General features: G+C 31.2%; 1 protein-coding gene and 1 non-coding gene across 2 annotated transcripts; one reads left to right on the forward strand and one right to left on the reverse strand.

The window, feature by feature from the left end:
* The first annotated feature begins 6,361 nt into the window (after positions 1-6,361).
* Positions 6,362-10,098, forward strand: LOC132051758 (stearoyl-[acyl-carrier-protein] 9-desaturase, chloroplastic). The gene is made up of 3 exons (XM_059442957.1): positions 6,362-6,600; positions 8,186-8,690; positions 9,285-10,098. Exons 1-3 carry the CDS (start codon positions 6,371-6,373, stop codon positions 9,843-9,845), a joined length of 1,296 nt encoding a protein of 431 aa, XP_059298940.1. The 5' UTR covers positions 6,362-6,370; the 3' UTR covers positions 9,846-10,098.
* A 4,054-nt stretch (positions 10,099-14,152) lies between these two features.
* Positions 14,153-14,275, reverse strand: LOC132055034 (small nucleolar RNA snoR86). The gene has a single exon (XR_009414497.1). It is a non-coding gene; the product is annotated as a small nucleolar RNA snoR86 (small nucleolar RNA).
* Between the last annotated feature and the right edge of the window lie 2,311 nt (positions 14,276-16,586).

The raw sequence follows: 16,586 nt of genomic DNA on the forward strand, positions 1-16,586 counted from the left end.
AAAAATAATTGAGATATATTTTTCAAATTAATAATATTTAATTTTAATTAATTATAAAATTTAAAAGAAGACTTTTTTTGTGAGAACTTCAGGGATTGGATGTTTGACAAAAAAATAATATTTATAAATATAATGCCATAACATTATTCAAATGTTTGACACAAAAAATTCATCAAATGTAAGTGAAAAATAAACAACATGCAATGTGAAAGCAAAATAACTTAAAATTGAAAATATAACCTAAATTCAAAATCCAAAAGAAAAAGTTTAACATAATACTCTTATGTCAAATTCCAATGTTACATAAGTAAGTTTCAACGTAACTTAAGTAAATAATTCAAAAGAAATGGAAAATATAAGTCTATAACCTCATTCACAACGAAATTCTACTTTAATAACGTCACTCGTTATATGCCAAGTTTGTTAATGACTCATTCTTTCCAATATTAAGAGGTGCAACTTCAAAAATTAGAATAATAACACGGTTATGCTGAATGAATAAAATAAAATAAAATACGAGCAATTACATGGAACCACAAGAAGTAAAGGTTGGAATGCGAAGAAAGGAAATGAAAATTAAATAATATAAAAAGAAAAATACATTTTAAGAAATAAAAATAATTAAAAAGTAAAAATAAAAAAGAAATTAAAATAATAGAAATAAAAAATAAACTAAAAATCAAAAGAAATTAAAATAATAGAAATTGAAAATAAAAAGAAACAAAAAAGAAACAAACTAAAAAGTAACCCTGTAATTACAAGGAGAGTGTAATTACACCTTCTCAATTACACCCAATTCCACCTAAATGTGTAATTACTTGGTCAAACAAATAGGCCAAACTGTGTAATTATACCCAATTCTAATTACTTGGATGGCTTTCCAAATAGGCCCTTAGTATACAGGACACGTAAAAATGGACGGAGGAAGTAAAAAAATAAGTAATTTTCTTAATACTTATTTTTTGATGTTTCATAAGTAAGCAAAATATATATCATTTTTAAAGTATTTATATATAATTTAGACAAATCTTTACGGAGTGGGATGGAAGAAGGTAGGAGTTGGAGATGGGGTGGTGTGAGCGGAAGGTGGAGGCTATTTTGGCTTCTTACAAATCATTTTGGAACACTCCAATTTTTATGTCACAGAAAAAAAAATTCTTTTGACCAGTTTTTTTGTTGCATGTGGTTTCTAGAGAAAATATTTGTCAAGATATTTTGATCAATCAAAAGTGAGAAAATTAAAAGACACTTTCCTCCATGCCTAATCTAATATACACACTTATAGTCTCTCTGATCAAGCTTCTAAACTTTGTTTATTTGGAAAAGTACTTTTTATCATAAGTACTATTTTTCTAAAAGTATTTTGATAGCTATTTGTGTTTGACTAATCAATTTGAAAAGCACTCTTAACAATATTGAGTATTAATTTGTGCTTGATTAAGGTTACAAAAGTGCTTTTGGAGATAAACTACAACTTTCAGCTTCTGAAAAATAACTTTTGCTAAAACTCAAAAACACTATTTCCCCCTAAAAGCTTGGTCAAACAACTCAACTCTCTAAACTAAACATTAAAAAAAAAAAAAAAAACGAATAAGCACTTTTGACTTCCTAGAAATTTGAATAAATATGCTACTCCCAAAATAAGTGTCACCTTAACAAAAATTATGCACATTAAAAAATCAATAAATACAAAGTGGAGTTTACTAAAGTACACCTATTTGTTAGATATATTTTGAGAATTGAACAATATTAAAGAGACTACTTTAATGTTAAGACATAGTTGAAAATACTTGCTCATTTTTATTTTGAATTTCTAAGGTGATATTTATTTTGGGACTATTCTTTATTTTTTTGCTAAGATGACACCTATTTGGGACGAGGGAGTATTAGTTACCCATGTTTTTTCTCTTCACTGTTCTATTCGCACTATTATCCTTTTTATGTTTACGTGTTATGTGATTTTTTATTTAATAGTTATTAAGTGTTAGCGAAATAAAAACTTTAAGGCAACCAAATTTGTTCTCATAATTGCAAATCGTTATAAATAGGGATAAAAGGGAGGGCCATGAGGCTACACAGTTGTTTTCGGTCCATTACTAGTGTTGTTCATTTGGTACTTTGACGGTGACTCCATGAGACAGCGTTTTAAATTTTCACATGTTTGCTACGAAAATGCACTAGCTTGGAGCTTCAATCTAAGTGGACCGGGATAAAGTGAAGTATATGCTTCAGCAAAATAGAGCAAGTAGGTGTTTACACGTAAGAAAAAATATACTATATAATATTTTTTAAACAAAAAAAAATGAAGTTAAGTAGCAAAAGAGTATTTAAATGTAAGATTGTGTTTGGACGTGCATTTAACTCGAAAAAACTGAACTTATGTGAGCTGAAAGATTTTACACATTGAAAGTTGGTCAAAAAAATTTCAAACTCGAAAACTCATTTTCATTTTTTTCCTTAAAACCAGTCTAACGTATAATCAAATAATGTTTTAATTCTTTCTAAAAGGAAAAAAGAAAAAGAAATTATATGGATAAATGGCTCCTTAAGAGAGGTTGTCGTCATCGTGTCGTCGTCGCGTCTTCTTCTTCCCTTTCAAAAAGGTGTTAATTGGCCCGGCTCATGCCATCAAAGTTTACAGAAAATTTCACCTAATGATATTGAAAATGGATGGTCTTGAACTTTTAATTTCCGCTTGTCCGTGAACAAACCTTCAAATCAAAAAATAAAACTTGTTAAACTTGAAATTTTGTCCATGAGGCAAGCGAGGTCAAAAATTCAAAACCACCCACCTCCTAGGTTATTCTTGTAAATCACACCAGAGTTTAAACAAATAAGAAAAAAATACATAATCTATTTTGTCTCTGTTGAAATTTAAACTTTATTCCTGGTAATATCCATTCAAGGAAAAAAAAGTTTTATAAGAGGATTATTACATTTGAGTTGAAGCTCTCAACTCGACGAAATGTCTTATGTTTGCTAATAAAAAATTAATGATCCCATTTTTTATTCTTAATTTTGTTGTTTAAGTAAAAAATTATTATTATTGTTGGAAGTCATGACCTAGCTGATGATGAGCATTGAGCAATGAGGAAAAGAGAAGCAGAGGGAAAGAGTGAATTTGCTGAAAAGGAAAATGACCAACTTAGCTTGCATTACTAACTGATCTGATATTTATACAATGTCCTAACTAACTGCACTAATTAGTCTAACTAGCTTTTGATTATTCATATCTTAGCACACTTATAGCGTACAAGTATAGAAAGTTGTAATTACTAACTTCTACCCTCCCCTCAAGTTGGGTGATGAAATGTATCTATCATCCCCAACTTAAATACGTCATTGTGTAGTTTCTTCCCCAGTGCCTGGGTGAACATCTTTGTTGGTTAGTCCATGCTGACAATGCACTTATATTTGACCACACGTTTTTGTAATCTTTCTCTAATGAAATGACAGTCAATTTCTGTGTGTTTAGTTCATGTATGACACATAGGATTTGAAGCAATCTGCAATGTTGCTTTATTAGTATCACAATATAGCTTCATTAGCAATTCAATAGGCTGCCCAAGTTCCGTCAATAACACCTGCAACCAAACTAATTCATCATAGTTGTTGTCATGCTTCTTTACTCAACTTTTGTTGAACTTCTTGAGACTATCTTCTGTTTTTTTTTTTTTTTTTCTTTTTCAATTCCATAAGATCAAAGAATCTCCTAATTTGATGCCAAAATTTGTTACTGATTTTCTGGATAATAAATAATTTGACTACATGTAGTGTTGCATCATAGTGCAAATTTTTGGCGATATGTATGAATTGGCTAAAGTGTTGTACAACAACAAAATACCTGACCCTGTCATGGCCAGATACAACAACCTCCCTATCAACCTCTGGCAAATTCTCCTATCCTCCAAATCTGCACCATCTATGATGTTGAAAAGATCATTATACTCTAGACTGGTGAGTTTCTGATTTTGTTCTAGAGGAGTAGCTATTGATTTTCCTCCCTCAAAATCACATTTTTAATATTGATTCAAGTGCATATCTTCTTTGATTCATCATTGTACTTTTACTTGACCTTGCAAAGTCAATACCAAAGAAGTACCTTAATTCACCCAAATCTTTCATCTTGAAATTGTGATACAGAATAGTTTTAGCTTTGAATTTTTAACTTTGACCCATAACTTTCAGTAATTATAAAAAGAACCACGACACCCTCTTAATCTTCCTAATCATCTCACCATTGCTTGATGAAAACAGGCGTCACTTCCTCTTTATTTCACTATCAAAAGGTTTTTTTGCTTCATTTTTCCCAAGAGATGAGTTGAATTCACATATTGGTTAGAATGCTCGTTGTTAAAATTACTTTGCTCATTTATAAGTAAATGATATTTCTTTTGAAGCAAAATATATATACAACTTTTGTTTTATTTTATGTGAACCTTTTTAATTAGATACAAATTAAAAAAAAAAATTGAGACTTATGATCTTAGCTCCATGATATATTTGTGGCTATAAAATAATGATATTAAAAATAAACAAGGAAGATTAAGCTTAAATTATGTAAATATAAAAATGTATCATTGTTTCTAGAACATAGTGAAAAAGGGAAAAAAAACATCACATAAAATGAAATAGAAAAATATCTCTTTTCCTTTTTACTTTTCGCCCTCATTTTTTTAATTGCCATTACAAAATAATATGGGAAGATCAAAGTTAATTCATTTCCAAATATTAGAATATAGTATATATAGCAAAAAGGTTGTCTTATAAAATGAAATAGGAGTTTTTTTTTTCTTTTTAACTTTTTCCCCTTATTCTTTTTATTCAACTTATGTTAGAAATTCTTCATAAAGTTTTTATTAAAAAATTATTGTACTAAAGTTTAATAGGGAAAAAACAAAGTTAATTCATTTCTAAATATTAGAATATAGTATAGCAAAAAAAAAAAATTGTCATATAAAACGAATCTGAAGTTTTTTTTTCTTTTTAACTTTTTCCTCTTATTCTTTTTATTCAACTTATGTTAGAAATTCTCCAGAAGTTTTTATCAAAAAATTATTATACTAACTTTTAATAGGGGAAAAGATTTACTCACACTCAATTTTCATCATGATAATTATAATGTATGCGCCTTATAATTATTTTTTATGGTTTAATCATAATTTAGTTATATGTATTTTCATTTTAGTTTGAAATTCTTAAGGTTAAATTTATTATTTAAGTGCAAATATTAAGTTCAAGTAAATATTTTATCTTTTGATTCTAGAGGGAACTTCTTTTTCTTTATTTAATTTTTCTATATGGTGTGGACTTTTGGGAAACTTGGCTTGAAGGTACCAAATGGGGGTGCGGGGTTTGCAACTTGGAGCAACAGTGCATGTTTGAAAACTTGGCAATGAATAAACAAATGAAGTTAACAAATGGATCTCATGCAATAGAAAGAAACAAATTATGCCAAGTGGAATATACTTGGCACGTGTTTTTTCTGGCCTTTAAATTCATTGTACTCTCTCCTCGACCACATCAAAAACCCTTTTATTTTTCGTTTTTGTCAATATTTCCATACTAAATTCAAAAGATGCCTTGACTTTTGTGATTTTCTTAATAGTAAATATTTATATATAATCAAGTTGCCTAAATAACATTAAAATATAAAATCTATAAAATAAAACAACTTACTTACCACTACATCAAATAAAAAAGATTACAACAACATCAACCTACCTAACAGAATCCTACTAAATAATCCTCTTACGTAGAAGTGCGGGAGAATAGAGTGTACTCTCACCTTCCCAGGGTAGAGAGACTATTATTTTCGAAACACCCCGGCTCAAGAAAAAACATGATAAAAAAGATCAGATAAGAATTGACGAGCAAAGAAGCCATAACAAAATATTATAGATAAACATTATGATGAAAAATAACGATAATTACAGTAAATTAATACAATAAATAAAGTATAAGAGATATCTAAGTAAAAAAAGATTGAATTATAATTTAAAAGAATTATACAAACGGTGTTTATATATAATTTAAAACATCTTCTAATTTTATTTTACCCACAGGTAAATGAGAAAAACAGTGGGGCAAATTTGTTGGAATAGTACAAATTGTAAGGGCTCGTTTTGGCTTAGCTTAAAAAAAATAGCTAGTTGTTTCAGCTTATAAGCCAAAAAAATAAGTTGGGCTACTTCAACTTATTTTAAGCATAAAATAATTTATAAATAGACCAGTCAAATACTCAAAAAAGTTAAAAATATCTTATAAGCTATTTTCAGCGACTCATAAGCTAAGTCAAACGGGCTCTTAGTCCAACTGGTTTTGCGCTGTCCCACCATTCAGTGTGTCTCTTGTCGTATAAGTTTGCTATATGTTCACTTTCAGTTCTGTGGAGGAAACAAATCCTATAAAACAAAGCAAAATCACAAGGGAAAAGAAAAAGGATTGGAACAAAGTAGAGGGAAAAAAAAAAAAGATGGCTTTGAAGCTTAATGCTTTCAACTTTCAATCTCCCAAATACTCTTCTTTTGTTCTTCCACCAATGGTTAGCCTTAGATCTCCAAAGTTTTTCATGGCTGCAAGCCTTCGTTCTGATACAAAGTGAGTATCTTTTTTCATTTTCTTTTGTGTTATTTCAGCTGCTTTTAGTGTATTCTTGAAACCCATTAGTCCATCTTCCAATTCTTGTATTATCAAAGTTGTCAAAGAAAGATCTTTTTCAAAAAAAAAGTTGTTAAAGAAAGATTTTTTGGGTGCAAAGTGAGTATCTTTTCATTTTCTTTTGTGCTTTTTTAGTTGCTTTTAGTGTATTCTTGAAACACATTAGTCCATTTTCCAATTCTTGTATTATCGAAGTTGTTAAAGAAATATCTTTTGGATGCAAAATGTGTTTCTTTTTCTTTTCTTTTATGGTCTTTTAGTTTGTTCTTGAAACCTATTAGTCCCTTTTTTGTATCTTTATCAATGGTTGGATCTTTGTTGAAAAAGATTGTTTCCTGACAGCTTTTTATTGGGATTTTGTTTATTTTAGTTCTATTTTGTCTTTTAAATTGATATTTCTGAATGTGAGGTTCTTGAGGAGATTTGATTAATTTTGTTTTGGGCTATGATAAGTTTTACTGTTCTTTCCTCAAGTTTGTAGTTTGGGATTTCTTCTATGAATTGATAATTGGGTGATGTTTTTGAAGGTTTATACTAAAGACATTGTGAATGTTTTGTGCATTTCAATTTTCCTGAATGCCTTGTACCATGCTGATTATTTTGCTGTTTCCCAGAGAATTTTCTCTGTTGTATTTATGATATATTGTACTACCTTCTATATATGTTGAGTTTTCAGGATTCAATACTAGTTTTGTTCTCTGACATAGAAAAGAGATGGACAGAGAGAGAATTGAGGGTGGGGGAAAAGAATTTAATGATATACATAGTCTGATCTTTTCTTGTTTATTTTTATTTTTTATGTGGAAGGAAACTCAGATTCTAAAATTGTCTTTCCATTGTCCAATTTAATTTGTTGGGAATTACTTCCTGTAGATAAAAAAGAGTGTCCACTTACCCATTTGCACACCCTTTAAGAAAATATTAACTCCTAGACAAAAATAGGTAATTTTACTAAACTGTCCCTAAGTACGTAGATTTGGTTGAAGCATGATGAGGTGACAAGACATATTTATGCCTTTTTTATATGCATATCTTTATCTCGATTGGTATAGTCATTTGTTATCAATCGACAATGAAGTTATCAATTTGGCTAGGCTTATGCTTGTTTTCCAGCTAACTTTTGTAACGAAGCGTACATGTGTTTTTTATTTTCCCTTGGCTTTACTTTCTGTTTGGAGTCTCAAACTACTTCTCCTTAGCAACCTGGTTGTGTGGATTTTATTTTTCTTTATAGTTTCGTCCATCCGTCCATTGAAATTAGCCTAACATGCTTCTATAAGATGTATAGCATAGTTTTTGTTTATGCATGGAGATTAACCAAGTGCTGCTAATAATGTTGTTTAGTGTGTAACTAATTTCAGTGCAATTCTTTGTAACATACTCTTGGATAATACTTTTTTGCATACGAAATATCTAGAGAATCTAGCCTTTTATGAAGGCTAATTTGTTCCCATTTACAGTTTTGAGAGATATTTTGTTGCTTCATCATCTGTTATAAGTTGGTTTTCTTTTTCACCGTGTCTAGGGAGGTTGAGAACCTGAAGAAGCCCTTTTCTCCTCCTCGCGAGGTTCATGTTCAAGTAACACACTCTATGCCGCCTCAAAAGATTGAGATTTTTAAATCCATGGAGGGTTGGGCGGAGGAAAATTTATTGACTCTCCTGAAACCAGTGGAAAAATCATGGCAACCACAGGATTTCCTGCCCGATCCTGCTTCAGACGGATTTCATGACCAAGTGAATGAATTGAGGGAGAGAGCTAAGGAGCTTCCGGATGACTATTTTGTTGTTCTTGTTGGGGATATGATCACAGAAGAAGCCCTTCCGACATATCAGACTATGCTTAATACATTGGATGGTGTTCGTGATGAAACCGGTGCAAGCCCTACTTCTTGGGCCATTTGGAATAGGGCATGGACTGCTGAAGAGAACAGGCACGGTGACCTCCTCAACAAGTATCTTTACCTTTGTGGAAGAGTTGACATGAGAGCAATTGAGAAAACAATTCAGTACTTGATTGGTTCTGGAATGGTGAGTTCTTGCATATTTTTGTTAAGAGTCCCTTTACAATCATACTATCTCGCTTAAACTGGAAAATTTTATCTTATACATGCTGAAACTATCAAATAGACACAGTCAGTGGGTTGTTTAAAATTTAATGAATACATGCAACTTCTATATAACCAGCAGCTATGTAATCCCTTTACTTTCTGGACTTTGAATTTTTTCACCTCTAACTCTAAGCATCTTCAAAATTTAGAAAACAATGTTACCCATCTGCTGAGAGACTAATTCATTGTGCTGACATTTATTGTTCCCTCTTCGCTCTTTTGATTTACTATCCCCGCTTCCCTCCCCCTCCACGGACAAATTCTGTAGCTAATAGCAATTAGAAACAATATTATCAGGAAATTATGTTAACTGCAAGCAATTTAGCGACGAAAGTGAACAGAGAAAATAATTGATCTCTCAAGAGAATCCGAACAGACTATATTTTCTTTTGTGTTTTGAACACACACTGTTCATTAGATTGCAGAATAGACTGTTTTCCTACTGGTTAGTGCCATATAATTTGATGTGTCAATCTGCTGATTGCATAGTTCAATTTCTTCTAAAATGTTTCAGGATCCTAAGTCAGAAAACAGTCCATACCTAGGATTTATTTACACATCATTCCAAGAAAGAGCAACTTTTGTCTCCCATGGGAACACAGCTAGGCTTGCTAAGGAGCATGGAGACATCAAGCTGGCTCAGATCTGCGGCACAATTGCCGCAGACGAGAAGCGCCACGAGACGGCCTATACCAAGATTGTCGAAAAGCTTTTCGAGATCGACCCTGATGGGACTGTGCTAGCATTTGCTGATATGATGAGGAAGAAGATATCTATGCCAGCGCACTTGATGTACGATGGTCGTGACGATAACCTCTTTGATCACTTCTCAGCGGTTGCTCAACGTCTCGGCGTCTACACTGCTAGTGACTATGCAGATATACTTGAGTTCCTTGTCGGTCGATGGAAAGTGTCTGATCTTACTGGATTATCTGGAGAAGGAAGAAAAGCTCAGGAATACGTATGCGGTTTGGCACCAAGAATCAGAAGACTGGAAGAGAGAGCTCAAGGGAGGGCAAAACAAGGACCAATCATCCCATTTAGCTGGATATATGACAGAGAGGTGAAGCTCTGAAGGGATCTCTATTATAGATAGTGTGTTTAAATCTCTAGTCATTGCAATTCATTATTGTTATCCCTTTATGTGGAAAGTGATTTTGCTGGGGATGATTTCTGGTGAGATGTAGATACAGTTTGTTTCTGTTTTGTGTTGTTAGTAGTTTCTTTGTTTTTACCTCTTGAAATGTTGTGAACTGCATGAGTTTGTTTCCCTTGCTAGTAGTGTGTTGTGACGAAACATAACACCAATCTTAAAGAAATTTTGACAATTATGGTCTTTTCTTCTGTAAGGTTTCTTTGCATTTTGCAGCCTTAACGGGTGTACTGCTTTTTGATTCACACCCTTTTCATTTATTTTTTATGATGAAATACCCCCTAATCGTAAAAGTTAAATTCAAAGAACTCCCTTCTCTAATATGAGTCACATAATTTCCTTTCTGATAGAGGTACATGATACTTGTTTGGAGGTAATTTGGTAAATTAGTTGAGGTAATTTGGTACTCGGTGAATTGAGGTGCGTGCAATTGATTCATATACTACAAAATTAGTTGAGGTGCGTGCAATTGATTCATATACTACAAAATCATCTTCAGTCGTTCCTTGTACAAATTATGATCATTGATCACTGTGTTACTTTTGACTTTGTTTATAAATCCTTGAGCAAGCAACACAAGTTTTTGCAAGTTCGATTTGGGAACTATCGTGTCTTTCATTCATCGGCAAGAAGTGAATTGAACAGGTAAAATCAATTTAGTTTTTTTTAGAATTAATAACGCCTTTTCAGGATAGCCATGAGGACATTTTTGTTATACATGCACAAATTACTCAAAATAAACTTCTGATGGAATCTTCTTGGGACCAAAATTCACACCTTTTCAGGATAGCCATTGTTTTATTTGCAGTTGGTTTTTTTCAGCAGAAAATTTACAATTTCCTGCTATTGGAAAAAGAAAAAAATGAATCAATTTCTATTTGTCCTCCTTATCTCGACTTATGAATTACTTATATCTTACTCCAAACAATACATCCTTCTCTTTTCCCTGTTAATAGACTCTGTTGGCGTTTGGTTAGAAAAGTTGTGAATTTTGGTCCACGTTTTGCAAACTTTGGTTGCTTGCAAAGCAGTACTATGTGGTTTTGTGGTCTAAAAGAGTTTCAAGCCTAAAATTCATGCTAAGGGCCGGAGTACTTTTCTTTTAATAAATCATAGGCGACACAAATCTTAATTATTAGTTGAATAAGTGAATTTCGGATATTGAATGATTAAAATAAAACATTGGACAATAATTGACTCAGAAATCTTGGAATTTCATCATTTCCTTTTTATGCATATAGAGAAATGCCTCAATCTAATACTGGCTTTGATTGATGGTCCAGGAAAACTCTTCCCGAGTAACTATTTTGACTAAACTCTATTTAAAAAAGTAGGCAGGTTTTCACCTGTTTTAGTGGTCTATTTATGAAGCATAAAGACAGAGAATTAAATAGCTACATGTTTAGGTGGCCTTGTAGGTCACTAAATGAAATACGAATTCACATCAGTGTGAAAATAATACTCCCTCCGTTTTATAATAAGCGGTGTTTTTAATTTATGCACACCTTTAAGAAATTGCTCACTTCTAGAAAATTAGGAATATTTTTACTAATTAACTTTCCTTTAATTAAATTTTACCTCCTCCTACCTCTTTCTTAGAAAAATTACTTAATGATTCTTGATTATATAAATAAGGATAATTTTGAAAGAATTAAATCAATTTCTTTTTGAAATCTTAAAACACCACTTTTTTGGAAACAAAATGAGAAGTCTAAAACATCATTTATTTAGAAATGAACGGAGTAACAGCCATAAAAGAAACATGGCTTAATACATATTCTGCCTCCTTAACTTGTACAGTAATCCCTTTGATACACCTCTTCTTCACGTGAAAAACATTACATACCAAAAAAAATTTCCCGTTTAATTACCTGGCACTCGTATGTTTTAACACATAAACTAGGCAAACAAATATTTAAAAAATATGTACCGAGACTCATATGGGCATCATGCGTCCAACTTTTATTTTTTAAAATTTAATTATCATCTTCATTTTCTATATTAAAAAAAATCACACAAGTTGAAGGCTGTCAGAAAGAACTTTTCCGACAAATTATTTCGTGTAATCTTTATGTTTAATTTTAAATACCACTTGCAATCTATTGGAACAACTAAACATCACTTGGTTGATATGGTTTGTGCCGTGATAGTCTTTGGTTTTTAAGGGATAAATATTGTGACAGCTACATTTTTTATGCGTGAGATATACTTATTGACAAAAAAGATAGTCAAACACGAAACAGTTATGAAATTGCTAGTAATTATTTCTAGTTGGAAAAACTATCTCTTTCCCTTTGCTTTGCTTTTTGGTACTCTGACATTAGTTCAACTTCAGGCTTCAGCCACTTGAAGAATTTTATACTTTTAAAGTCATATCTGCAATCTGGATGAAATTAAATGACAAAAGGGCGCGGAAATTACTTTCTAATTGTCTTGGTGTTCCACATATTTCCGTTCCTATTATTTGTGGTGCACCAGTATTTATTTTCAAATATGGAAATATTTCTCATTCACTTGTTTTAGATTTGGGAACATGTACCACGATGTCACGATTAAATGGTGTCACTTTCGAATGGCTATTAAGTTTGTCCAAAAAAAAAAAAAAAAAAAAAAATATATCCTATCCAAATTTCAAATACTCTCTAGTCCACTAATTAAAATTTACATAATTAAATATTAGATATACTTAATAAAATAAAAAAATATCAAAGAAAATACTACTTTAACTTTAGTATTTTCTTACAATACATTTTACACATCTAACCAGTTCTGATTGAAGTATATTATTACTATTTAAAATTGTACTTTAGATAATGATCCCATCTTTAATAAATCTTTTTGTACTGTTTTATTAGACTTAATAATACATAGTTTAAGCTAAGGTACTTATACCTAAAAGAAATTACATATCCCTCTAATTACATTATGAGTCAATTCCACAAATGGTCATTGAACTTGTAGGAAAGTCCCCCTAAAGTAACTTTTGAATTTTTTTGGACAATAAGGTCATCAAACTATGTCCATGTTTTCAAAAAAGTAAAACCATCCATTTTTTGACATAAAAACCCCTTAACTCATTTTTAAATTATAAAACCCATTTGAATATTTCTATTTTACTTTCAAAATGTGAAATATTAATTCTAATAAAAATTTCAGAATATTGCAAAATTATATCTCAGTGAACAATAAGAGGATACAGTTGAATGGTAATAGAACTGAGCACAAAGCTTAACTATAAGTTTTTTAACTGATAGTAAATTATTTTCTCTGATATATAAAATTTTCAATAATAAAAGAAAATATTTAGTTTTTTAATTTTCTTGGAGGTGAACTTGTAATATTTTGATTTTATTTAAGTTTTATAAATAAGTGGATTACAATTAAGGTAGACCTTTTATATTTTTAGAAAACATATATACAACTAATTGTAAAAGTGTTTTCATTTTTTGCGACGTCGTTATCTAATAAATTAAAAATGATTTATAAGATGACCTCATAATGTCCTTCTCCTTGCTTTTATTATTTTATATAGTTAAAATATATTTCTTCCTTATCAGTTGAAGTTACCAATTTAAGTGATTTTTTTTTTTGATTTGCCATAAAAAGAATGTCTCTTGACAATCCAAACATCTTGTTTGTGCATCTCATATTATTTGATGTGGTTACTAAAAATAGATCTCAAATTATTTATCGTGAGAAGCTCACTGCCAAAATTAATTTTCTTCCCATTTTTGTTCTTATAATACATAAAGAAAGTAAATATTTAACGGAAAGAGATTATAACTTAAAATAAAATTAGTCAAATACCCTTTTACTTCCTCCGTCCCATATTACTTGTTCTTATAATACATAAAGAAAGTAAATATTTAACGGAAAGTGATTATAACTTAAAATAAAATTAGTCAAATACCCTTTTACTTCCTCCGTCTCATATTACTTGGGCACAATTCTAAAAATATATATATCAAATTACTTTTTTTTTTAGGTATTAAATGTTTTTAAAAATAATCAATATTAATTAAAATATATTTATTGAAGAAAGATAGGGATAAAATAGTTAAATGTATTTTTTATTTATGATTTTTTAGGGGCGGTCAAAAGAAAAATTGACCAAGTATAATGGGAGGAAGTAATTTAATCTAATTTTTTGTGTAAAACAAAAAGGGACATATAATTTGAGACAAAAGAAGTAGTGTAGATGAAGAAGAAAGAACATAAATGGGTGGGAAAATATAGCGATTTGTTCGAGGCCGTAATCAATACGAGAAGATTGTTTGAAAGGCACGGAGAATCGCTATAAATATTGCCAACCTTCAATGCAAGCGTTTGTCATTTGAAAGACAACCTTGCTCTGCAAATTGGCTTTCTTAAAAACAAAAAGGAGTAAAAAATAAATAAATAAATTTGGAAATCCATGAACATGGACAAAGGAAAAAGGCGTACGGTTGAGAGAGAAATCTGATTTCTGCGAATTGCAGAAAGGGGTTGGGTTTATAGGCAGAAAAAACTGTAAAACCCTAAACCCATGTGGATTTGGATCTGGATTTCAGTTTGGGCTTTTAGCCCAGTCCCAATGGGCCTATGGCCCACCTTCTTTTTTCCTAAGTATTAAGTCTGTGATTAATTATACTGTGCTTGGTTGACATCTTGACTATATAAATTTGTTACAGGATAAATATACCGTCACTCAAATACAATATAATCTTAATCTCAGACTCAATCCTGGATATCTCATCAAACTTAAGATTATTTTTATTCCACCTACTAGGTGGGATAAATTAGTCTAAAAATTATAATCCTAGGACTGTAATTTTGGATAATTTAGTCTGCAAATCAAACAACCCCTTAAGTGGAAAAGGGAAGGGGGTTTTCCCATGATTTTTTTCCTATAGATATAAAAATATATTAATATTTACCCGCTTCAGTTTGATTTTTGAATTTTCAAAAAGTAACGTAAGAGTTTTTTTACAAAAATATGTTCTAATTTGGTCAAATTTAAAATATGCACTCTTGCAATGAAAGTCGACATATTGCAAACTTCCGAAACAAGCTATGGTCCAAGTCAACACATAATATATGACGAGTCAGTATTATTTGTGACTAATTCAAACGAGTAGTTAGGTGGGATATAACATGAAGTCATACCTGTTAGTCATGACTTGCACACTACATACTTCTTTGTTTGTTGAGTCGAAATGAAAACGATTTCGTATGGTTTGTGAGTAAACAACGTGACAAGTATGTTTAATATTAAAGTCATAGCGGGTTGTCATGGTTTGTATGTCACGGCATAAAAGTGTACCTTTTTATTTTGTATCTTAGAAATCACAAAAGAGATGTATGACGTGTAAAATTGAATAAATAAAGAATGAGGTTTCATGAGTGAAATGGAATAAATAGAGGAGAGGTACATAAAAGAAAATCTGAAATAAGTTTTAACAATGTACCATGAGTGAAAAAGTTTAAATCATGACAATTTGATATGGTTATAGCATGGAATCTTTTTGGAGCTTGAAACTCAAGGAAACATCCATTAAGTTTAAATCTTTATCCGTTCAAACTCAATGAACGTTTCAAAGAGTTCAATGAACGTTTCAAAGAGTTCAAACTTGTTTTGGCCTTGCGATTTGAAATCATGATTTCATGTTTTGATTTTAAATCAGCGATAGTTTATGAAATTTGCACAAAATTTCAGCTTCAACTTCATATCACGATTTTAAAATTTCAAATTGTCCAAAAAGTGGGATTTGAGATTCCAAATCATGTTTTCATTTTTTTTAAAAAAATGTAAAACTTGACCCATAAATTTATATTTTGTAAAGAAAGACTCATCATTTTAAGTTATGCAAAAAAAAAAAAAAAAGACCATCTATACTCGACGTGAAAAAATTATCCACACCATGCGGAATGATTATATTAAAGAATTACTAGTTTCTAGTATTCAAGATGACATGTCTCGGTTCTTTGCTCTTAGTATCCATGATTGGCTTACTGACAATTTAATATCTAAATTCAAGGAAGTTACAGAAGATGATTGGAGAATCTTCTTCGGATTCACCTGCTGGAAAATTTGGATGTGGCGTAATTGTGATATTTTTTAAAACGAGTATCTTTCGGTGGACAAAAAAATAACAACCCTTGTTAGCATGGTTAGAGCTTGTGCTACTTCTTGGCTTTCGTTGAAGAATATTGGGGAAGTGTCTAACAATGAAGCACATAGTTTCGTTAATGTTGGTCCTCACAGCGTTGGTGGGTAGCTTTGAACACAGATGGGGCTCTTCGAAGAAGTATCTTGATGGGAACTACAAGTGGTGTATTTCGTGATTCTGATAGCACGTGGCTTAGAGGATTTTCAGTCAAAATTGGAGTTTGTACATCATTTAGAGCATGAGGAGTCCTCACTGGCCTTCAGGAAGCCTGGGATAGGGGTTGGCGCCAAGTTGCCTTGCAAATTGATAATGCTAGTGTAGTTAGTCTCTTGTTGGAAGAAGCTGTGCCTCGTCGGAATGGTGATATAGTCAACCGCATTCGTTACCTCTTGTCTGGAAGCGGGTGGTCTCTGTACACACATATTTATAGGGAGGCTAACTCGGTTGTTGATGGGTTAGCCAATGTGGCGTTTAGTCAAGAGTCTTGCTTTGAATGACATTCACACGTGCCTTC

This window comes from Lycium ferocissimum, chromosome 4, assembly GCF_029784015.1.
Source record: "Lycium ferocissimum isolate CSIRO_LF1 chromosome 4, AGI_CSIRO_Lferr_CH_V1, whole genome shotgun sequence".
In the NCBI taxonomy this organism is placed as follows: Eukaryota; Viridiplantae; Streptophyta; class Magnoliopsida; order Solanales; family Solanaceae; genus Lycium; species Lycium ferocissimum.